Below are 25,049 nucleotides of genomic sequence, written 5' to 3' on the forward strand. Positions count from 1 at the left end.
CAACTCCATGTATATATATTTATTGAAAACAGAAAATAAACATGTGGGTGCCCATGGGATCCATGTTGGGAATCCCTTTGTAGATGCCATTTGAGGGGCCCCAACACACTGGGAACTTTTGACATGGAACTTCCCAGCGAGGCATTGTGTCTGATTCAACAGGTGCAAGCAGAAGGTGGTCCTGCAAGCGTAATTCCTTATATTTCTGCATATTCATAAACACAAAAAGTGTTATAAGGAAATATAAGGAATATTTAAGGAAAAATTTAAGGAAGAAAATATTCCTTAAATATAAGGAATTTTTTAAAAATATAAACAAAAATATTTTGCATTGTTCTTGAAGTGGCATAACTACAAAAAGGGAAAATGGAATTTATGATACAGGTAAAATGTTGAGTGATTTTCTCTACCCTATTTTGAGAAATTGCTGGTGATAAAATGGATCTTAGCTCAGGTAGTTGGTATTCATTAGAATATGAATAAATCAGCTAATACATTCAATGTATTTTTTTTTAATGAAATTGTAGATTCTGTGATATACCACAGCACAACTGACCCTAGCATTGTTGAGGAGTACCTCTAGTATGAAGTGGTTCAAGTGCACTAAAAAGTTTTACAGATATTTTTGTTAGGGCCACAGCAATTTTATTAGTTTAGAGCAGTTAAATAAATACATTATGACAAACCTTACGAAGACAATAACCTTTCAAATGCTAGTTTTTCCCCTTTGACAAATCTTTTTCTATCCTTTTGTAGTTACAGTTAAAACATGCTGTTACAACAGCTGAAGTTAACCAACTTAAGGAAAAGGTAAGTTTTTAATACACAAATACAGGATATGAATATAGTTTTGGTTTGTATTTGGTATTTGTAAAACTAAGACTGAGTATACTCAGGACAATCAAAATAATACCAAACACTTAAATTCAGCCCCAGTTCAGCAAGTCATTATTTAAATAATTCTTATAGTGTGATCCATAATGAACATTGTCCTCTATATTTTTATGTTTCTCCTAGTGTTCTGTTACAAATATTAATACATGACTTCAGAGAATAAAGCTATTTCAATAAAGGCCAAGCTGAGTCAGACACATCTTACGTGAAAGAGTCTGGAGGGAGTATTTTTCTCCCCGTTTTACCTCCAGCACACCCCTATCTGCTTCCCATTCTCATGTTGTGATTGACGTAATGGTTTCCTTTGTGGGCAAAGGCACCTCCCCTTCCTTGCTTATGATCCAGGGGACAGAAAATTGCACGGTGTATTCTGATTTGTTATCTCCTGTTACAGAGAACTTTCTGCAGAGGCTCCTCTTTCCTCTCTGTCTTGTAAGTAGGTTTCCCAGTGCAGTATGAGATGCTCTTTAAGTAGTACACTCTGACTAGGAGAGAAGGAAAGGAGTTGCTATACCTATGTGTACTTTGCCTCTCTGCTAGTAAAAGAAAAAAGCATAGGCATAGAATTGCTAGATCTATGTTCCAAGAGGATTCATGTACCATTCGTAATTGAATGGAAGGAATTATTTTGCCTGAAGTTTATTTTTTCAAAGGTGTGTTTTCCCAATAGAAGAACCTACAGTTTGTAGAATATATTTCTGTTATCATACAGATGAGTTTTTATTATCAGAATGTATTATACTATGCAGCACTTTAACAAAACACTCAGTGTATAGGCAAGATATCAGCATTTTGCAATACATGTCATAGAACTTTCCTTTCTATGCATCTCGTAAAAACAGAACCCAGTAATTTTTGCTGGAGCCAGTGTAGGATCTTGCTTCCTACCCAAATACAGCTATTGAATGTATATAAATAAACCTTCTATGGCTTACATGAACCCTCAAAATACTGTTTGTGAAAAGCAGAAATCAGTTCATTTCTCAAGGTGGCATAACAGCAAAAAGACAGGAAAATAGTGGTACTCTGTAATATGACCTAAGCTTCAGACAACCTTTCCCAACCTTTTGGATTCTCAGCATCCAGATTTCCCAATTATTGGCTGTGTTGGCTTGGGCTGTTGAGACTTGAGGTTCAAAACATCTGGAGGGTACCAGATTAGAGAAACATGACTTATAGCAAACATTTTCCTAACTGTTGCTTTTACTGGTAGCTTGAAAGGAGTCTTCCATTTACCCAGAGCATCCCTGAATTTATTTCAGTTTCAGTACAGCCAGTGATGAAAACTGAAACAAGCAGTGCCTTGAAGTTACTGATTCTGCACAATTTATGTGCAGAAATGTGCCTCAGCGCACACACACACACACACACTTTAAATCGAATTCAATAATACTAACATTAACAAGTAATTTTGTTGTGTGTATTCTCATGTTCCTTATTCTGCTGACTTCTTAAAATATTAAAAGATTTTAAAGAATGTTCATACTGAAGCTTATACTTTGGCAAATTGTTTTTCTAGTTAAAAGCAACAGAAGCTGAAAAGGCTGAATGGGAGTTAAGTAAATCCCAGCTCCAGGAAACTTTAGATGAGAACAAAGAAAAAATAAAGAAGTTGGAAACGTATTGGTTAGAAGCGCAAAGTTTGTGTAAAACAGTCAATGAACATCTTAAAGAAACCCAGGAACAATATGATACATTGGAGAAAAAATACAACAAAGCCAAGAAATTACTCAAGGAATATCAACAGAAGTGAGTTCATTCTTATCTACTTTCTAAAACTCATACAAATTTATGCTTGTCTTTTCTTGCATTGAAAGCTGTGTGCAGATGCAAAATCTGCTGACTCAGTGTAAAGTAGTAGTAAAGGTAGAAAGTGAAAATAGCAATTTGAATTCATTCTGAAAATAGCAATTTGAATTCAGTAGCTGTGGGAATGTAAATGGATGATGAAATCTAGAAAAGGTAAATTATTGGCTGGCCTCATTAAGTTACTGAACTAAACAAGACAGAATGCTTGGAGATGGATTCAGCTAATCAAGTTGAATACAGTACAATCCAGTACAACAAGCTTTGGGAAATTACCAATGCTGTATTACTGCTACTATAAATGGTTGTGCACTAGCATAAACTACTGCTATACCAATTCCACTTACTGGGTTAAAGGGTTTTCCCAGAACAACAGTCTTGCATTATTGTGTTATAATTCAAAGATGTTTTCACTATCACCTTATCTCTTCACAAAGAACTTGAATTTAATATGATAGGTGACAGGAACTGCTACTTCTCATGATTTGGAAGTAATACTTCTGTTAATGCATCTAAAAATAGCATTTGCCCTTTTGGGTGCTGCATCACATTGTTGGCTCATATTTAGCCCATTGTCCACAATTACTCCGAGATCTTTTTCAGTTCTGTTGAGTCACATATTCCCCATCTTGTATCGATGCATTTGGTTTCTTTTCCTAGGTGGAGGACTTGGCATTTGTCCTTATTGAATCTCATGCTGTTACTTTCAGCCCAGTGTTCAAGTTTATCAAGATCGCCCTGGATCCTCATTCTGTCCTCTAGGGTGTTTATTATTCCACCCAGTTTTGTATCATCTGCAAGTTTGATTATCTTTCTTTGTACTTCCTCATCTAAATCTTAATAAAGATGTTGAAGAGCACTGGACCCAGAACTGATCCTGTGGCACCCCACTAGTTATCTCCATCCAATTTGAGAAGGTGCCATTGATGAGCACTCTGTGTGTCTGATTTAGCAGCCAATTTTGGATCCACCTGATAGTTTTTCTGTCTAGTCCAATTTTTGCTATTTTGCCTATCAGAATGTCGTTTGACACTATATCAAAAGATTTGCTAAAGTCTAGGTAGATTATGTCCACAGTGTTCCCTTTGTCCTTTTGGGAGGTTACCCAGTCAAAAAATGGGATTAAATTAGTCTGACAGGATTTATTTTTGATAAATCCATGTTGTCTTCTATTAATCACCGCATTTTCTTCAAGATGCCTGTGGATGGATTTTTAATAATTTGCTCCAGAATTTTTCCAGGGATTGATGTGAGACTAACTGGTTTATATTCCCAGGTTCATCTTTTTTTCCCTTTTTGAGAATAGGGAAGACGTTAGCCCTTCTCTAGTTGTCCGGCACTGCTCCTGTTTTCCAAGATTTATTGAAGATAATAGCCAATAGTTCTGAAAGTTCCTCCACTAGCTCTTTTATGACTCTGGGATGGAGTTCATTGGGCCCTGGAGACTTGAACATGTTTATTCCATCTAGATATTCCTTGATGATTTGTCTGTCAATCTTGGACTGCCGTCTCTCACTTTCAGCTTGTACTTGGTTGTAGTGCATCTTAATAAGCACATCTTAAAACCTTTCCATTTTTCACACATTTTAATAGTTAACTAAAGTTTGGTTTTAATATTTTTTATTGATGTCTTCAAGTGTTTTGTTGTAAGTTGTATTCTTGTTTTAGCCTTGTTGAGTTTCCAAATTCCATGCTTTTTGTTTCTGTTGTTTTGATGTTTTTATTCTGTTTTACACTGTATACCGCCCAGAGAGCCCCATGGGCTATGAGGCTGTTTATAAATATAATAAAATAAATTAATTAATAATGAATAAAACTGATTGTGCCACCAAGAGCTGTTGCTGTTGCACTTGAAATGTTTATGTTAGTGCAGTGTCATTTGCATTTATTTATTTATATGCTGCCAAAAGTAGTCCAAAAGCCTTTCTAGATAGTATACAAAAATCAAGACCAAAAATATAAGATTCTTAAAATAACAAAATACTAAAAACAATAAAATTAATCAATTAAAATATAGGTAATTATAGTAATAATATAACTGATCATTATAAATCATATACAGGTGAGAGGACAACCATTAATAATTCTATTAAACCCCTTAAAATTAAAAAAATCATCTTAAAATAGTTACTAAAATGGGCGGTAAAGAGAAAGGTGGTACCAAAATGAAAGCAAAGACAGGGCCAGGAACGCTTCTATGGCAGGGGTCTCAAACTCACGGCCCACAGGTCAATTGCCGGGACGGGTGGGGCACGGGGGAGGGGCCCTGCGGCCTTCAAAGCGCCGGCAGCACCCGGGCCGGCCTCCGGGAGCGACGCAGGATGAGTGGCCCACCACCACCGTGGGGGTGGAATACTTGATGCAGCCCAGCCTCACCCAGGCTGCCCCCAGGTAAGTTGAGTTTGAGACCCCTGTTCTATGGGGAGTCTGTTCCTTAGGCTCAGGAGCAACCACTGAGAAGACCCTTCTTCCCCCAGCCCTCTCACCTCCATGAGCAATGGCTCTTTCAGAATGGCCTATTGCCCAAATTTTAATGGGTGGGTAGGTATATACCTTAATGGTAGCATATAATTGGATACTGGCTTTTTCCAGTAAATATCATTTTCCAAATGAAACCCTTTGATATTGAATAGTGTATCTTTTCCCTGTCACAGAGAAGTTGAACTCATTAAAAAAGAAGAGGATCATACAAAAATTCTTGAAGAGAGAAACCAGGAGCATGCAAATCAACTGAAAATATTGCAGGAGAAGGTTAGGCAAGCTTGGCTTCTTATGCATTGCTTTTCAGAGCACTTGCTTTACAACTGCTTCTTGGTCTTTAAAATTGTGTCATAAAACTTTCAGATTACAGAGCTTGAAGATAAATTAAAAATATATGAGAGACTCCCTTATCTCTTTGGAAATAGTGTTTTGTTAACAACTGACACTTCAAGTTGTGAACAACTGACTGAGCATCTTAAAGTGAAAGATGATGTTCAGGAAATTGAGTCTTCAATAGAGAAATTAGATTTTTCTGGTAAGTGAAGATTTTAAAACTATCCTTTGGTTTCCTAAAGATATGTAATGCACCGTGTCACTGAATTTTGCCCTGAAAATGTCACTCTTAGTAAGTATATATGTTAGTTTCTAGATTGGGCAGCCTTAATACTAACAAATGAGATAAGCGTAAACTTTGTAGCCTGAGTAGAAGTGCAGGAATGAATAGGTAAAAATGTTCTATTTCTCAACAATAGTTGGAATGCCACAAGGGATACAAAACAGGAGAGGTGTGTGTGTGTGTGTGTGTGTGTTCCATGTTGAATTTCAGTCTGTTTGTGCTAGTTCATTGAGGTCTGTACAATTTAGATTTGCATAAGCTAAGTTGTTTGTTCTATAACATGAGGTACAAGTAAAATGATATTTTATTGCACCAGCTGTGTTACTGAAAGCATATGGAAGCTTTTGAGCTGGAATCCACAGTGTTTCCATTCAGTTTATAGACAGAGTCAGGTTACTTAAATCTTTGAATGCTACTTTATAAAAGAGCACAGTCCATTTCTGTTGTTAGAGGAGTGAGAGAGATGTCATACTGCTGAAATACAATTTTTAAAGGTAACTATCAATTTGTTACAGATTTTGATACCTTTGTTGGGGACACACCAAGGTTAGACACCAGTGCACATAAAGCAAAAGCTCAGCTTGCCTTGAAAGTAAAACGTCAGCCTCCTTCTCGGTCAAAGCTAAAAGAATCTCTTGGGGCTGGACAGAAGGATGCAAACTCACAGGTATAGTATACTTTCTGTTGATTCATTTTTTCAGATACAATTTATAACTTTCTCTGTAATGAATGCAAGCATGAAATAAATTCCATCATTTACTCGGCATTCATGACAGGTGGCATGTGTTCTGCCTCCTTTCTATGCAAAAAAAAGGCAAGCAAAGAAGTGGATTTAATCTATAGCCAAGCAATATATAAGCAGGGTTAACTTTTTCGAGCAGATTTTGAAAATGCTATGCTAAAACAAATATTCAGTTATTTGAAAAGGGGTGGTTTACACCAAAATGATAATTATTATCTCAGTTTTCTAGAAATTCAGCATAGTTAGGTTTGTTAGCTGTAAAAATAAAACAAAGAATGCAGCCCCTAGAAGCGGCTTAGGACAGCAGTATTTATAGGCCACATTTACTCATTGGCCTGATGAACATCACCTCCATGTCATAGGAAGTGACATCAGAATGTTAGTATCAGCTTCACATGTGGAACACTGGCATCTGGTAATAGAATGTTCATATCACTGCTACCAGGCCACAAGCATTGTTGCCTCATGGTTGGAATTTTACCACATAATTATTCTGATGCTGGAGCTTGATTCAAGTATGGAATCTGTGTACATGAGAAGTGATTTTTTTAGCAGCACATAGATAAAATATCCATCATACACCAAAATCCTAAACATTGATTTAAATAATAACACTAGATATATTTGTAACTTCAATGTGAGATTTACAGTCAAATTAAAGAAGTATTATGGGACATTCATGATCATTCACACATGCCTGACCAAAGGTCCTCTCCTGGAGTCCTTAGTACCCGGTCAGGTTTGTAATTGACACGTGGTACAAATAGTCAGGTGTTAAGCCATTTAGGACTTTAAAGGTTAAAGAGAACACCTTTAAGCACTCAAAAAATCTAATTTAACTAAGGCCCTAATTGGAAAGGCAGGAACTCCTATTTTGCTGCCTTTTTTGTTTTCTCTATGGACATGCTACTGCTGAATCACAGTCCTGTACTTGGATTTCTGTGACCATCTCTCACTTTCACCTATGGGTGAAGTAAAAAATAATGCCAAAAGGATCCAGGAATTTCTGTCTTCACACTTGTGTATTGTGATTCTAGCCATTCTGTGTCATGGTGTGACCTCATTTGGCTCTCCAATATTTCCTTTAGGGCAGGCCTTGGATGACAACCTCAGTAAGTGGGTATACAGATACAAGAAATGACCATTCAGGTATTTTGGTCCTATGCTGCTGATAGCTTAAATATTTTTATTTCAACATTTGCTTTCAGGATGTGGATGATGATGATAATGATGACTATATCCAGGAAAATATCCAGAACAAGTCTTCAGAAGTGACAGAAAAGATAACATCATCACAGCAGAGTGATGTAGATCAAAGAGTTAATAAACAAGAGTGTGCTGAAAACACCTACAGTTTGTTAGAATCAAGTCCATCTGTTTCTGTGCACTCTTCCCCAGTGTATAAGCCACACACAGAGAATAATTCTGGATCAACCCAGTCAGCTCCTAATGATGATACTACTCCAAATTCTCCAGGATACTGCAGAAATGTTAAGCAGAGAGAATCAAAAGGCAAAGGAAAATCAAATAAAGGTAACGAAATTTGTCATGTTTAAAAATAATAATTGCTAAACATTCCTCCATGCTCCATTCCGCCAAACATTCCTCCTTTCTAAGGAGCTACATTGATAAAAAAGCAACATTTTTAAAGCACAAGAACTCTGACTTACTAAGCAGGATCTCTCTTGCATGTCTGTAGTAGCATATAAGACACCTGCCTGGACCCTGAGATCATCTTAATGGGTCCTTCTGTGGTAGGTAGCTCCAGCCAAAGGAAATGAATTGGGTAGCCCCTAAGAAGAGGACCTTTTTGGCTGTAGCAAGCCCAGCTGTGTAATGAGCATCCTGGAGAGGTTCATTTGGCACCTACATTATGCTCTTTTTTAGGTGCTAAGTGAAATCCTTTTAGTTTTCCAGGCATTTTAGTTTGTCACTTTCTGTTTTAGGGCTGGTACTGTATTTCAGTCTTTTTCACAGCCCCTAACATCTATTTGTTTTTGTTAAACTGTAGGTTTAAACCAGGGGTCCTCAAACTTTTTCAATAGGGGGCCAGTTGAAAGGTGATGGCAGTGGATGTGGGCTGGTGAGGCGTGGGTGCCTGTGGGTGTGGACCAGCAAGGCGGCGGCGAGCGCGTGTGTGGCAAGGCGGGCAGCAGCGGGTGCAGGTGTGGGGAGTCCAAAACCTCTGAGGCAGGCCAGATAAATGGGCATGACGGGCCGGATTTGGCCTGCGGGCTGTAGTTTGAGGATCCATGGTTTAAACTGATGAACTTTTATTTTGGATTTTATTATCTTGTCTGTTTAGCTTTTAATTGTTGTGAACTGCCCAGAGAGCTTTAGCTAAGAGGTGGTGTGGAAATGTAATAAATACTACTACAATATATTGAGAATAAGGATGTTGATGCAGGTGCTTTGAAGCATTACCTCTTGCATCTCAACCTATGCACTTTTTTATCAGTTCAGTGACTCTAGTGCAGACAACTGTTAACCATGACTAAGGTATTGGGAATAGATTCAAAGATCATATTTATTTATTTAAAACATTTTAACCTGCTCCCAGAGCCGTTCCTAAGGATCATAAATAATACAGTCCCCGCCCTTAAGGAAAGGGTTGAGAGGGAGAAGTTGAACAGCAAATGTAGGCACTAGGTTCCTAGTTGCAAAGCTCAGCAGGTCATAGAGTTGGACTTAAATAAAATGCAAGGACTGCTGCTTCCTCTTCTGGTGGCCTCAGCAGTGTCAAGTTCTATTAGGAATAGGGGTGGCCCTCAGCTTTATCCAGGCATGATGGGAGAGTGCCTGATGGACTGCTGCTTCCTCTCCCTTTGGTGGCTTCAGGAGAGAATATGAGTCTTTCCTTTGGTGTAGTCATTCTAATAACACGCATGTCCTCTCCTTCAGCTGCTGATCTTAACCATGGCTTATCCTCACCTGTGAATGGATTTTAACTAATGACAAGCAGAGTGTATTTGTAACATGGGGATTAAAATGCCGTTCAAGAAGGTTATAGATACATCCTGCTTACCATTAAGTATGGTTCAATTTTGTGCATACATAACAAAGCATGAGTAAGGCTACAAGGAAATCTGTGAAAATCTGTTAATTCTAAATCTGTTAACTGAATTTAAGATTACTTCTATACTTGTTAGACCCATGTTGTCAGTTGTACTTTCCACTGAAAGAACTCTAAATTAAATTTCCCCATAGAAAGGAAAAAGGCTTTAATGTAAAATCAGGCATATTCTTTAGCAAAGAGTCTTTCAGTTCCAAGTAATCCCTGAAGGCAATTTGATATAAACACTAGAGAGTACTGAAAATTAATACATACTTTAAAATTATGACAGTGAATAAGTACTAATCCTGCCTTTCGGAATTAAACATTTAAAAATTGTTATATCCCCATGCACTTTATTCTTCTACGATGATCAAACAACATTACCAACTTGCTATATGAAATGTATAAAAGCATTCTTGTGTCTGTAAGAAATAATCAGGTTAGAACCTTCAGTCTATTACGTCAGTTGGTAAAGCAAAAAGTATAGTGTATGTTCTGCATGAATGTGTAAGTTGGTCTCATGAAGTTTCAGTTCTGCTTATATGAAGAGAGTACTTAGATGGCTTTTGAAGTGGGAGGTAGTTATGACAGATACCTTATGTCAATATTTTTATGTAATGCAGATGACAAACGAATTGAAGAAAAAGCTGAATCCAATGAAGGTACATCTGGGGGGAAGTCCAAAAGGCGTTTTCCAGATTTTGGGTAGGACATCTTTCTTTCTTTCTTTCTTTCTTTCTTACTTACTTACTTACTTACTTACTTACTTACTTACTTACTTAATACATTTCTATACTGCCACATTAGCCCACAGGGCTCTCTGGGCAGTTTACAATTATAGTAAATAAAAACAATTTAAAAGAGCAAAGCATCATAATAAAAACCAATGCAATAATGGGTTTGACAACAACAATACATGACACTATCTCTAGCACCAAGGAGCTCTTAATAAGACAGTTAAAACAGCTATCCATTAAAATATTTCTTAAATAAAAAGGTGTTAGCTTCACTTTTCAGTAATTGAGTATTTGTTAAAGTTGCCGTATTCGTTGACTGAAGTGCAGTTTCCCATATATTAGATACGTTGGATGTTTATTTGAATATATGGCACCTGGGAATAGCTATGTGCCCAAATGCCACAATTGCTGCACTTGGGATTTTTTCATTTCTCTGACATTGCAAGAATCTTAATAATATGTTGTATGCTATTAAAGCCCTTCAGTTTGAAAGACTGCACTTTACATTTTAATGTACGTTGCAGTCTTAAATCTGCTAAATAGGCAGTAAGTTCTATTATTAAAGAAGGGCAACTTAAGCATTAGATTAAGTCACTCGCTCTGACATGTTACAGCAAAATAGAAGGGCTATCTTTTGGGACTGTATTTTGTTAATATTGAGCATATAAAAACAAATCAGTCGATTCTACTTTAGATACCAAAGCTGCTTTTAGAGTGGGATGAGTTAACTGTTAATATCACTGTGTGCATTTCTGCACAGAAAGACACTTGGGTCCAACAGTCAGAATGAGAATCAAAGGTATAATATAGCTGAAATAGGATTCTCGTAGTGATAACCTAATTTTGAAAAGCCTGAAAATGGACATTTTTAGCTTTCTTCCATGAAATCCAAGACATGATTCATCACAGCAGCCAGCATTCTAGTACAGAACAAGGCAAAGCTAGGTGGTCTGGAATGTTGAGCTTGGATTGGGGGAAGACGGCATATACGTAGTGGTGATCTATGTTTGTAGCCATATTTAAGACTATATAATTATGGGGCATCTGCTTTCTTCAGCAGATATAGTCCATTAATGAAATATAATGTGTATTATATTCTGTTCCATTGTCAAATATTTTAAAATATGAAACACATTTTGGTATATAAGTAACAGTTGTATCACAATTCCTACATTATTTTTCAACATGTCATGTATGCCTCAATTCTTTAGTGGCTTGCTTTTATAAAGCATATAAACTAGCTTTCTTTTCAGGGGCCTAAGAAAATCTGGTGGCAAAGGGAAGAAACAAGAAAAAGAAAATGCAAGGGGATCTCTTGACAGCCGGTATTTATGAACACATACTATTTTTTTTACTATGCATTTGAAGTTGAGACATTGGTATAGAGCTAGAACATTAAATGTAATCCTGTGTACGCATTTAAACAAAAAGTTATAAGACTACCTTGTATAACATTTTCATACTGAGGAATGCTGGGAACTGTATCACTGTCTAAACATGCATAGGATTGCATCTTAGATGAGTTTCTGTCATCAGTTTTGTATAGCTTTCATTGTTTTGAGGGTCAGTAGTTTCAGCCTTCTGGAAGAGAAAAATGGATCTAATCAATTTACTTTTAAAGGTTTTCAGAACTAGCAGTAAGTTATTGTCCAGTTTTCAAACAAAACATGTAACAACAAACATCTAAAATGCTTTAAAAAGTAATAAAAGCCCACCAATTTGAAGAACATTAGATGTTTTAAACTTAACAGTATAATCATAGATTGAATGTTAAACTATACAAATGTTAAGTCAGATGCATTTGGCCCAGTATGATTTTCACAGATCATTTATGAAAACTATATTATTTCAGGGGCTCCCGAGAATTGCTGGAAGACTCTGTTAACAACTTATCTGCATCAGATTCAGATTCTCCTATTCCCACTTGCATGCCTTTCTCTTGGTTTGGAGACAGCCATAAAGAGCATAGTTCTAGTAGCACTCTGAGCTTTTCCCAGGGTGGACATGATGTTGTCTTTGAACAGAGCCAAGAAAAGAACAGAAGCAAGGTAAATGGAGCTTATTTGTATATACATTGTTGCACATTTAGATTCAGTTGTTGTTGATCAGGAGTTAAATGTTGTTCGGGTTTTGCTTAAACTTGTCACAGCAAGCTGTGAAAGCCAGTATTTAAGTATGCGTTCAATCAATATGGGGCAGTATTTAAATAGATAGTACTTTGCAGAATTATCAGATGTTTTAGCACAATTCATAGCGCTCCAAATATATGCACACATGAATTTTCCGTTTCATATGTTGTTATAATAAAAGTGCAAAGCATTTCACTAGAATCAAGAGGTCTGACTGCCAGAATACATAGTGTTGGATCCAGAGCTTGCTTCTCTCAGTAGGAGTACTCTCTGGGTAGAGTTCCTTTCAGGAGGTTGCAGCTAGTGGGAAGAGTGAAGATAATTTTTAATCTATTCCTTCTTCCTCCCGTGCTACCTCATATGCTATTGCATAGGGTGCCCTAACCCTCCAGAGCAGTTTTATGGGGGCAGAAGAGGCTGTAGGGGAAGGGGAGAATTAGTGAAGATCACCTTCTCCCCTGTTCCAGTGCAAAGGCTTTGATGGACTAAATACCTTCTGTGAATAGAAGGAGTCCTTCAATTCATGGAAGGCAAGGCCTGGATCCAAGCAGTCACGTAGAACTGGATGTAATCACATTCAGCTGCATGTTTTTCCTCTCTTCTACTCCTGTTTCTTTAAAATAAGAATTTTAATTAATATCTCAAAGATTAAAATCTTAAAATTAATCTTAAATTAATTCATCACACTTCTCAAAATAGAACAGTAAAATCATAGCACAACTAATGCTAGTAACTGGAAGTACAGTAGAAATCACTAAAATTCATACAACCAGCATGCAGACCTGTTTCATCAGTGATGGACACAAGACTTTACTAAGTGTCTGCCAGTTCATAAAGAACAGCATATGGGAATGCAGAAACGTGTAAGTGCATGCTGGTTGTCTTTTTTTTTTTTTTTCTTAAAAATGACAAATACTTTTTCTGTTCAACTGCCTGATTTTCATTGTACAGGACTGATAAACCTTGAAAATCTTAGTTTCAGAAACATAATCTGTGTGACCTCATTTCTTGCCAATTGTTTTAAATCAGCCAGTGTTGATCTTAATAAATAATGGACTGTGTAATATTAGTAGGCATCTGTAGCATACTGAACATTTATTTATACCATCTTATTTTTTTCAACTTTCCTAGTTAAGATAGGGTCACCATAAGTTGACGTTGACTTGGCAGCATGTAATAACAACAAAGGCTATTAAAAGCCATGCACTTTTTCAATATTATTTGTAAGACATGAAATGATTGCTTTTCCTCAAGTCTTAATAGTGCAACATCTTAAGTATAGTTTTTGTCATTAAACAATAACAGGGAAGGTATTCTTGGATTCCTCTGTTTTGTACCATAAATAGATTATAATGAAGGTCCTCTTGTTGAAAGTTGTATAATTAAACATTTCCAGTATGCTACTTTTTCTAAAAACATCTGTATATGTGATGGCTTTGGCAAGCACTTTCAGTTTGCATGCTTCATTGTACCTGAAGTTTGGTACCTAACATTCTATTTTTTTTTTTTTTCCATCTTTCTCCTTGTCTTTCAGTGATTGTTTAAGCTGTACATGCCTCTTCCTTTTTATATGGTGGAAACAATGACAAAACAAATTTAGCTTGCAAATCTTTCCAATTATTGTAGATTCTCTTTTAATCTTTATGTTGACATCTTATGTATACATTTACATCCAATCTTATTCTCTGTCTGTTCTTGGTAAAGTTATTTATAACTTGGAAGCTTGAACATTTTAACCAATGTAAGGTAATAACTTACTTAATGAATTTTATTCCTGCTTGTGTCTGTAGATGTGGGGGATTAAGCAGTTCCCTCACACACTAAGGGAACAAGTTGTCTTTTAATGGCTGTCAACTAGCAAGGTGGGTGAATGTGACTGTAGTTTCATTCATGCAGAAAAGTGACTCATGCGGCAACCCTATACTCACTTACCTGAGTAGACATGGATAGGATGGCATTATCAGTCAATGAAAACAAATTAGGTTGGGTCCAGGAATGAATTCAGGTTCTACTGGAGGAAGTGGACAGGGAGGCAATCTTCATTGATTCCCTTTGCCCCTGAAGCACGCTACGTTACCTCTCATGCTACTCCAGCGTATCCTCCCCCCTCTAAATTTGGATAAGCACAGACAATTCTTTGGAAAAAATATCATATTGATTGTTTTAATTTATATTAGAATTCAAACAATGAAATCTACTTTAAAAAACCTAACAAAATACTAAATGAATCTCTAACTTAAAAACAATAAAGGTATGTGCTCATTATAAGCATGTTGAACCTATGCATAGTTTCATAAAAGCAAATTTACCCATTGAATATAGGCATTCATTTCAGTTTTTCATGTAATTGAAATGGCTCAGTTTAGCTCTTCTTGGGAATTCTGGACTGGCACCTTCTTTGAGTAAAGCTCCATGTGTGATGGCACAGGTTAAATAAGACAGTTGCTCTGTGCTTTCATAGTGGTGGAACTGGTCCAACAGAGAAGAGAGACAATAAAGCAGGGTGAATAAAAATAAATGCTTTTAAAAACTTCTTAAAAATGGGTTTAATAATTAGACTTTTTCTGACAATTAACTGCAAACCATGGTTTGATGTATCCACCAGGGCTATCTTGTTAATGTTTCCTGCCCTGTTTTGTGTGAGGGCAAGGCTGATTGAAAAAGAAAGGAGCATCATTGGAAAGAAAAAGAGGAGACAATATTTGCATTTTGGATTCTCATACTAAGGCAACAACCCTATACCTACATGTCTGAGAGTAAGCCCCCTGACCTGTAGAATGTATTTATAAGGGAAAGTACGTGGATTGCATTGCATCTCAAACTTCCAGGGCCATAATCATGCCCTATGTGGCAGTGTTGACATATAGGTGAAACAGACAGCATGCAAAATATGTACAGTGAGACAAAGAGATGTAAAACCTGCTTATAAGCATGAAACAGTGTAAATGATGCTCTATTTGGTTGTAAATGAATATGGCTAAATGGTCAGATTTGTATCATTGCTTAAGAAATACATGAACATGTTTCCACTGGAAACTTGATTTAAATGAACTTTCTTGATGATTTAAATCACCTCAGTCCATTAGAGCAGCTCTTCAGCAAACCCAGGGAGCTGTAAAGAAGGAGGAAACACAATTGCTTTTCCACCCCTATCCTCCAGCATCATTAGACCTCCCACTATGTGCTAATTCAGATTTTACCAGTGGTCTGGTTCAGGTAAAATAATATCTCACCTTGGTTGATCAGACATGATGGGTTACTGTTTCATCTGAATCCAGTGTGATTTTGGCAGGGTGGCTCATTTTTCTGGAATGAGCCATTCTGAAAACCCATGCTATATATTAAGGTACTTAATAGCAATGGTGGCTTATTGTGTCTTCCAGACCTGGTGGGTCAGTTCCTTTGTGGGTTGCCAAAAAGAGCTACAGAGTCACTCAGAAAGAGTGACCAAAGCGCATGCCACTCCTTGCAAGCAGTCTCATTTCCTGGACTCTACCTCGCAATAGACTGTGCTTCTGCAGCCTCCATCTTCTCTTGGCATTCTCCTCAAACCTCCCAATGTGCCACTTTACTTGTCAGCAAGCTTCCCCCCCCCCGCCCCCACCTTTTCTTTCTCTTCTGAGCAAGCTGTGTGTAATCTAGACACAGTCCTTAAGAAGCCTGCAGTTCTTCCAGATTTAGTTCTGTCTTCATTGTGTCCTGCACAACGAGAACCCAAAACACACCCAGATTTCTGAAAGGCTCATAAAAAAAAAAGCCTTGATTTTTTCAAAAAGAAATAACATAGGCAGTACTTTAGCCCTTTGCCTTGTACAATCTGTTAAAATTATTTAGTATATAAAATTTCATGCTGTTTGTGCAACAGGTCTATACTGAGTCCCCCCCCCCCCCCTTTTGTGCATTCTTCCCATCATTGCTTGCCTCCAAGTAATAGGGCCTCCTAGTAAATAGAGCTGCAGTTGTCCTCTCCACAGTAGTCATGCCTGTGCATGGGAACCTGTGACTTGTCATCTCTCCCCACAGGCTGGTAAGAGATAAACTCAGTGAGTTAATGCACACAGAAGTTTTTCCCTGTTCCCTCCTCCTCTGCAGCAACACCAATCTCTGTTGCTTGTGCTGCCTGAATTCCCAGCCCACCTCTGCCTCATTGTGTGCTTCATCAGTGGGTCTTCCCTGTAGCATACTGCCACCTAACAAGCCACTCCTGCCACTGTTTGCGTGGGAAGAAGGAAAGCAGTTGGTTCAGAAACACCTGCAAAGCAGTTGGTGCCAGTTGTGTTCTTTCATACAGGTCGGCATGGAGGAAGAACACTAGGAAGAAGGTTCAGTTGCTTAGTAGTTTATTTTCTCATCTATGCTGACCCATCACATACCTACTCCATTTTGCTATCTGCTTGGCTGTTCTGTTTCTATCCTATACTTGCTTTAATAAGATAAAAATTCATAAGAAGGAGATGGTTCTGATGTGCATTTAAGGGCATTTTCAGCCTTCAGTTTGCAGCCATGTTGTGTCGGCGTTCACTAGAGAGGAGCAGGGTGGGGATGCTTCAATAACATTTCTTTAACTATGGACACCTGTAATACCAGGGGACATGGAGATGCTGGGTGAAAGCATAGGATCGCCTGTCCATTGCCTTAGGCACAAACGTGTGTTCCCACCAAGGGTGTTAGCAGAGCATTGTTGCTCAGTGTTTTGAGGGTTTGCATATACTCTCACCCTGCATATTCTCTCTGCTTCTTTGGTTTTTGTTCCTGTGTTTCCTATTTTCCCACTTGACTATGCAACACATCCCTCATTTGCCTGTTTGAGAGGTGTTACCTACTGCACTGCAGTGTGATGAATTAAGCATTTGGTGTATAAGACCTCCTTATTGCTGCCTGTAGACTATGTAGGCACGAGAGTGTGGTTTTCTGACTATGGGAACAGCAGGTGATTTCCAGGCAGTGCTTTTGCCGATCTGTGTTTCACAGAGCACACTTTGTTTCGACATTAGGTACCTCTGTCTCAGAACTACCTTCAGAACAGGAAAATCTATGTAGGAAATCTTTAGAGAAATTGTGTCATTCTGAATGAGGTCTACCTGTTTGAAATAACTAAGGTAGGGGGCAAAAGAGAGAATATGAAAGGGTATTATGAACTCAACTTCTCTAATGCAGTGAGGCACTAGGCTTTTCATATGCCCCAATTTTAGCTTTGCCTACAAGAGATGAAGACTTTTACAGCTGTAAATGTGTTACAGCATGGTGCTGCTTCTACAGCTGTTGGCACAGAGGGTGGCACACGGGAGGGATGATGAATTTTCCGAGCAATACGAGAGTGGAACCAGCTGCCCAGAGAGGTGGTGGGCTCTCCCACACTGGAGACATTCATAAAGAACCTGGGCAGCCATCTGAGTGGGAGAGTGTAGCGAGGTGTCCTGCAGCAGCAGGGGGTTGGACTCGACGGCCTTCCTGGCCCCTTCCTACTTTCCTATTATATTTTTCTATGAATGAAACCTCCTTCTTGGGCAGGCAAAAAAATAAGCACTATCCGTGGACAAAGTGCAAGACAACATTTAAAAAGCATCAAAGTGATGTTATGTTTGACCATTTTTATTTTTATACTTGTAGATTTTTTAACCAGAGCAAGTATAGCAGGTACTGATCTGTCATGGGGTCGGGGAGGCTAGACACACCCAAACACTTAGTGGACCAATAGTAAAAAGGCTGCTGGCATACCAAGGGATTTCAGAGTGGGGATTGGTCCACAAAATGGGATGTGTGCTGGGAGTGGGTGGGAGGAGGAGGTTGGGAAGGAGCTACAGTTGTTTGTCTACCACATCCTTGGGGTGTATTTAGTGAAGAGCCATCCTGCTGTGGCTTAACATATTCTCAGGATGGCTTAATGCAATGTGTGCAAACCTGCCCTCTATGTGAGATCTTAATCTAAAGTTGTTGTAACTGTAAGTTTTCATACTTGGAATATTTCAAATTCTGTATCTCTGGTTCTGGCAGGGTCAGCAAACAGTTGAGACTTGCACCTCCACATGTGCATTTCTGTTTACAGTTCTACTTACAATCCCCATACATGGATTAAGAAGTACCTTGCACTTATTCTACATCTTTTTGTTGTGAAAGAGTGGGTAATTTTTTATACCTGCTTCAGTGAACATTCTCTCTTACTGAAACATCCAAAACTATAGCATTGTGTTTGATATGCTGATAAGAATTCAATAGTACCTACAAAATAATCTGTCACAAATGACCTGCTTGTTTTCTTTGCCTTAACTATGTTAAAGTCATCATAATCTAGTTTTGCTTCTGGTTAAAGTGGTTAAGGACATTCCCTTAGTTTTCCTGTCAGAATTAGATTATTTTTGCAGTTTGAACAGTTTGTTACGTAATTAGTTAAAACATTAAATGTATTAAATACAAGGGATATTTTATATTTTATTAAGTGCAAGTAGACAGGGTTGCCTTCAGTGGTTTCATTTTGCTATCCCAAAGCTCCTGCTACTTATGGAAGCACACACATGCACACTTTCCTTTGAACCACCCATTCCCTGGGTAACACTGAGCAACAGCCGTGAGCATTCTCTTTTTAGCATGGCTGGTGAATTTATCTACAGTACAGACATTAGTACAATTGGTTTCTACTAATATATTATGTATATATTGACATAAATGTTCTAGGCACAGATAGTGTATCTGTGTTAAAATATTTTTTCTAGATTCATCTATTTCAGTGGTATGAACTGCAGTTTTGATTTATAGGTGCTATTGTATGCAGTTCAACGTAATGCATTCTTTCATTGTTTCATTAAGACAGTGAAAAACAGTTAAATACATATTATTCTGCTAGACCAAGGTAGGCCATAGGCACATTGGGGAACTTGAGAAAATGCCCTGGGTGCCATCACAAAATGGAGGTATAGGAGGTATGACAAAGCACCTATAACCTTTCCAAAAGACTGAGTATAAGGTGGAGGTAGGGTCTGAATCTCAACAGGCTAAAACACTCCTTTGAACTTACAGTTTTTAGAACAAACAGAAACCTATTTCATAGGGGCCCCAGTGGCTAGTAAAATGTTACACTTAAAATTGTTAGAGGGAGGGGTGGGCACTTTAGCCTGAGCCAAGAAAGTAGCCTCAGGCGACATTGGTGCCATGGGCATCATGTTGCCTACACTGTGCTAGCCTTTTGGAATGTTTTGTGCTTAGACTGGACAATATTGCATAATATTGTTTAATAGAAATCCAGGAAATCTGAACTTCTGTCAATGCCGCCACTATGTTAATCTATATTTTTCAGCATATTAAGACCAAAATATAACCTGTCTGCATTTCTTACCCCTCCCTTCATGTCATTAAGGAATTCAAATTTAAGATACTTGGATTCAACATGCAAGGTTAGGGAAATGTGAAAGTACTCTTCAGTATTACCTTTAACTTGTAACATGATGCTACAAGAGAGACTGTTTTGAATACCCAGTTTAAAGTACTAACCATGCATATTAATCTACGCCTTGCATAGTAGTAGTATGTCTTACAGATTTTACTTGTATTTTTTTTCTATTTGAATGACAGTATTGTTGTACTACTGAGGACAATTGCCTAGTAAGAGAATTAAAAAATCAGGGATTTTTTTTTTTAATGAAATCAGTAGTGGGAGTTGTGAAGTGAAAAGAATTATGCTATCAACATGAAGTGGTTGAGTCAGTGCATCAGAAATAGAGATACTACATGTGTGCTTGCCATGATAATGACTATGTAATTAAGCATATTCATTAAGGAGGGTGGGCTCTTTGATTTTAAATATCTGGCTATAGTCTTTTTTCTTAAATAATAAAATACCTGCCATTATCTGACTTGTCTATTAACTAAGAGTGGAAAAAAATTCTGGACTAGGACTGACTCTAGCATAGAAATTACTTCTCAACCTGAAACAAGAATCAGATAAAAAAAACACCTTGAGCAACTTGAAGATCTTGCAAGATACAAATAGGTGTGACAGACCAGTTGGAAGGAACCTGAGGCTTATATATCTCAACTCGGGAGAGAATGGCATATAAATGACTGTGTAGTTTGCTCAAACTTGCTACAAAATGATTAGGTACATTTAATTTGTTTAGTTGCTTTGTCTCCTTGTGATTTATTATTCCGAGGGGTAATTTAACTAAACAATATTTTTTACTTGTTTGCAGAGAAGAATTGTCATAGATGATTCATACCATAGTAAGCCAAGTTGTGATCTGTCAGGGTTAGTGCCAGAGTCAAATCTTTCAGGGCGTTTACAGACTTTAACCTTTTCTTCAACTGAGGTGAGTTTCAGGGTGTCTGCACATACTGTTGATGTCACCATTGAGACTACATTATGGCATTTGGATTTGTTTAAAGTGAAGACAGTAGATTACCACTGCACCTTAAATATTTGTATAGATTAATGTTAATACATGCCTAGAAAAGGATCACAACTTTAAAGCATTATTTGCCCCTTACCAACGTTTAGTTCAATATATTGTATGTAATGTTTAACTATCCCTGCTAGACTTACTGTTTGTTCTTTTATTTGTATAAATAGAACAAGCTTTGAATCTTTAAACTGAGGCGCTTTGTATTAGTGCACAATTCCCTTCATACTTAGGTTTACAAGCAGTGTCTCATGAGTGCACGTCTCCTTCCCTTCCTGCCCTCTACATGCCTTGGTTGCCCCAGCCTGCATGGGATATTTGGGTAATGTGTGAAGAGATGTAGGGGGGGGGGGGGATTGAAGCTTTAACTTTTAAATTGTATTCCTTTTTATATTTAATATAAAATCTTAATATTTAAGGGAAAGTTAAACATAATAATTGGTGAGACCCTATACTTTAGGGTGATTTCCTGAACTAATGCTGTTTAGAAAATTGCTCTTTAAATACTTAGCCACTGACTTAACTTTAGCCATGTAAAAGTGTACATTTTAAAAACCTGTCCTCTAGAAATGTTTGGTGACACTCCTGAAGAAAAAACTGATTCTGTAAATCAAGTATATTATAAATAGATTCCTGATAAGCAAGAAAACTGCTTGTTGATGAATAGCTGTACCAGCTAGTGCAGTGTACTTCGTATGAGCATCCTGCTCATATTTCTGTGAATAGTATGTGATGATGCATCTGCCGGAATACAGATACCTTATTACTCATTTCTAAACTGAAATGTCTTTTTGACTATAATACGTAGTGATGAGGAGAAGCTGTAGGTGCTGTCCTTTCTCGAAAGAAGCTGTACCTCTCACCCAAAACTGGCTGCTTCCCCTTCAAGCATGCCTTGCCTTTGGGATAGTGTGGGGGATAAAACAGTCCCTCTATATTATGGTCTGGCCTTGGCCATCAGGCACAGATGCAGGGATGGCTCTGCACAAGTCACCATGGCTGCCTTGTCATCTGTCTGTGAAAAGGAAGGGCTGGAAGCCAATATTGGTAGACTGGGGAGTGTTTGGTCCATTGAGAGCCACTCCAAACAAGTTACTGAATCCCCAGGGAAGGCGAAGATGGGGCAGAGGTGCCTTGCCTGGAAAGTTGGCCTGCACTAAGTGTCAGAGGCATAGTTTAAGTGGAAACGGTGGAGGCAGTGGTGGTAAGGAGGAGGAACATGAGACGCTGCTGCTTTTCCTACCATCACCACTACTTAATCACTGGCACTTTGCCTGTCAGTCAAGCAGGTGGTCGCAGTGCTGAGAAAAAAGCTGAGACTCTGGCTGGTGATCATAGCAAAGAAGTTGACCCTGTGAAGGAGGTGTCTTGTGAGAGGACCCTCAGAATCCTGGAACCAGCAGTGGCTATCATCGAGTTGATCTTTGCTTCATCTGTAGAAAAAATATGTGTTATCTTGGAAGGAAGGATGAGTTAGAGCCCTTATGATAATCTGCAGTATCGTGGTGTTTGACTACTTGCATATTCTGAACATACTAACTTAACATGTTTAAAAATTCAGTCTTTTGATGCTTGGACATGAAAAAGGAAAGAGGTGTTCGGTATTCATAGACTCTGTTTGCCAATGCCTTGTTTATATTACATTTTTGAAAGTTATTTTGCTTTTAAGTTCATACAACCAGTACATTAAGGTTATGTTGAAAGTAGTCTGAAGTGCTGAAGAGCGATGGAGAGGTTATTTGAAGTTATGTAAGCTACTTTCATTTTGAAAAAGGGACTCATTTTCCTCTCAGCCTGACAAATACTTGCAGCAAAAAGTTTAAAGTAACCTGTAGTGTTTTATTCCATATCCATGTATAGTTTAGTTGTGTTTAAATTGGAACCCATCCATATTTTTTACCACATGGTGAATGCAAGGTAGAAATACGTTTTGAGTCAAAAGGACCACACAAAACAGAATACTGTTCTTAAATACACAAGGCACTGACACTATCTAGCAAATAAAATGGAAGTCTAAGAGGAAAGATGTTGATCTGATACCACTTTTTGTCAAACCAGTCACAGCTGGAGTTGGAAGTATAATGGTATAGGTAAAATAGAATTCATTTTATTATAGCTCTTATGGCAGGTGCAGTTATGTTGATCTGAGCAAATAATGAAGTCCCACAAACAAGGATACTGAACAGAGTCTTAAATTGTATTGTAAAACTTGACTTCTTGGCATACTGAACGAGTTGTGTTCTCAGTGTATGACACTGAATAATAAACAAATAATACAGCCTTTTGCAAAGATAGCATGATGTTAACTTGAGACAAACAAATGGCCAGTTGTTTCTAGGTTTGGAAAGCATAATAGTGACAGAAAAGGGGGGGAGGTGGGTGGTAGTTACCTGCCTGTTCTCAGAGAACTAGTATTGACAAACCATTGGACTCCAGTGAAAATATAACTGATATATCATCTTTGCTTTTTGCAGTTACGTACACATCTAAACAAGGTGGAATTCTTTGCATACATTATCTGTTCAGTTTTCATAACTGAGTCTCAAGGTCACAAATGAGTTCAGCAACAGACAGCATCTGCCCAAGTCAGTAGAAACAAAGCCTGCTTTCCCCCCCTTGCCTCTAGTATAGTGCTCACTCAGAAACCGGATTTCATTAGTAGTCATTAGCTTCCCTTTTGCATTAGGTTACTTTTGGCTTCAAGGGGATTTCATAGTGCATGTATGGTAAAACAGTATTAGAAGTGGACTTTTTTATATATGACAAATACAGAGCCCTGCATCTAGAAAACCAGAAGTTATTGTAAACATTCTGACATTTGGTCAGTTTGGTCATAGAGTGAGCGATGATAGCCATAAGTTCTCAAAAAGTGCCTAAAATATTATAGCTGGCCAGAATTTTGGATGGTAACACTTCATTATCTACTTACTAGAGTCTACATTTGCATGAAGATGTTCAGGATTCTGTATTTATTTTGTGCCACATCCTTTTACAAAGAAAAATGGCATTCAAAGTGGCTTACTTTCATAATTTAAAACAGGAATAAAACAATGCACTAAAACACAGTAAAAACCACAGTAGAATAACCAATAAAAACATCTAACCTAGCAGTCCCACTTGCACACTGAAGACCTGCTGCACTCAAGATGAAAACATAGTAAAAATTTCATCTCTCACAAAATATGCTAATCTAAAATATGAGACTGGGACACAGGTTCCATTCTCAAAGGTCTAGTTACTTAGTTTTCTTTGAACATGGACATAGATTTTGAAAAACCAGATCTCTGTGAAAGTCTGAGGATTTTAAACATCAGAATGCTAGTTATTTTAAAATATTAAAATCAGTTATTTAAATGTCTATAACCCCTATCTTGTTTGGTCAGACTCTAGATGATGAACCATCAGGTACAGGGAAACAAAACCAGTGGCATAGCAGACCCATTTCTGAATGGACAACACAACAAGTTTGCCATTGGTTGATAGGAATGAACATGGAGCAGTACATCACAGAATTCACAGCCAAGAATATAGATGGACAACAGTTAATGCTGCTTGACAGTGACAAGTTGAAGGTAAGCTTGCTGGGTCCCAGACTGAATTCACGCTCTGGTTGAGATCAGTAGAAGTTTTGGTGGGAAGCATAGACTCTTGCAGGGCACTAATATATTTTGTTTACTCTCTCTACTTCCATTCCTTAATCCTGGAAATAGTTCTGAATGTGGAAAATGTGGGGCTGCCAAGGGTAAAAAAAGTTACTAGTTAAAACAGGAAAATACCTTTACGGCAAAACTGCACTATTTGTTTTTTCTTTCTGTTTTCCTATTAATTTTGAGTTTGTTTCCTTACTTTTGGTTTCTAGATAAAAGATTCATTTTAAAAGGATGGGTGGTTTCTAGTTTTCTTCTATGCCTTTTTTGGGTTGAAGCCTTAGCTTGGCTTTACATTCTCCCTGATCTCTTAAGACAAAGGGATGCATGGTTTTATCTGAAAGTTGCATAGCTCCAAATGATGAAGATTGCAGTACACATCCTTTATGGCTGCACTCCTGCATTCTTACTAAAGAATTAATCCCATTGGACTCAGGGGGACCTCTCAGGAAACTGCTTGCTCAGGTTTATAATGTAAGATAACTTTGAGGATTGACTTTTCTGCTAAGTGTGTACAATCCTATGTATGTATGTCTACCTAGAGAAGTTCCA

At 37.8% G+C, this 25,049-nt stretch overlaps 1 protein-coding gene across 1 annotated transcript in view; it reads left to right on the forward strand.

Annotated features, from left to right (window-relative positions):
* Positions 1-25,049, forward strand: part of LOC123017201 (neurabin-2-like) — a 49,574-nt gene that overhangs the window by 21,036 nt on the left and 3,489 nt on the right. The window contains exons 8-17 of the mRNA XM_044418380.1: positions 757-810; positions 2,414-2,643; positions 5,355-5,451; positions 5,545-5,716; positions 6,313-6,464; positions 7,748-8,072; positions 10,218-10,299; positions 11,585-11,656; positions 12,184-12,379; positions 24,234-24,422. Of these exons, the coding sequence (XP_044274315.1) occupies positions 757-810; positions 2,414-2,643; positions 5,355-5,451; positions 5,545-5,716; positions 6,313-6,464; positions 7,748-8,072; positions 10,218-10,299; positions 11,585-11,656; positions 12,184-12,379; positions 24,234-24,422 (1,569 nt within the window). The remainder of the gene's footprint in view (positions 1-756; positions 811-2,413; positions 2,644-5,354; positions 5,452-5,544; positions 5,717-6,312; positions 6,465-7,747; positions 8,073-10,217; positions 10,300-11,584; positions 11,657-12,183; positions 12,380-24,233; positions 24,423-25,049) is intronic.

The sequence above is a fragment of the Varanus komodoensis genome, unplaced genomic scaffold (genome assembly GCF_004798865.1).
Source record: "Varanus komodoensis strain SLA01 unplaced genomic scaffold, ASM479886v1 scaffold9, whole genome shotgun sequence".
Classification (NCBI taxonomy): domain Eukaryota; kingdom Metazoa; phylum Chordata; class Lepidosauria; order Squamata; family Varanidae; genus Varanus; species Varanus komodoensis.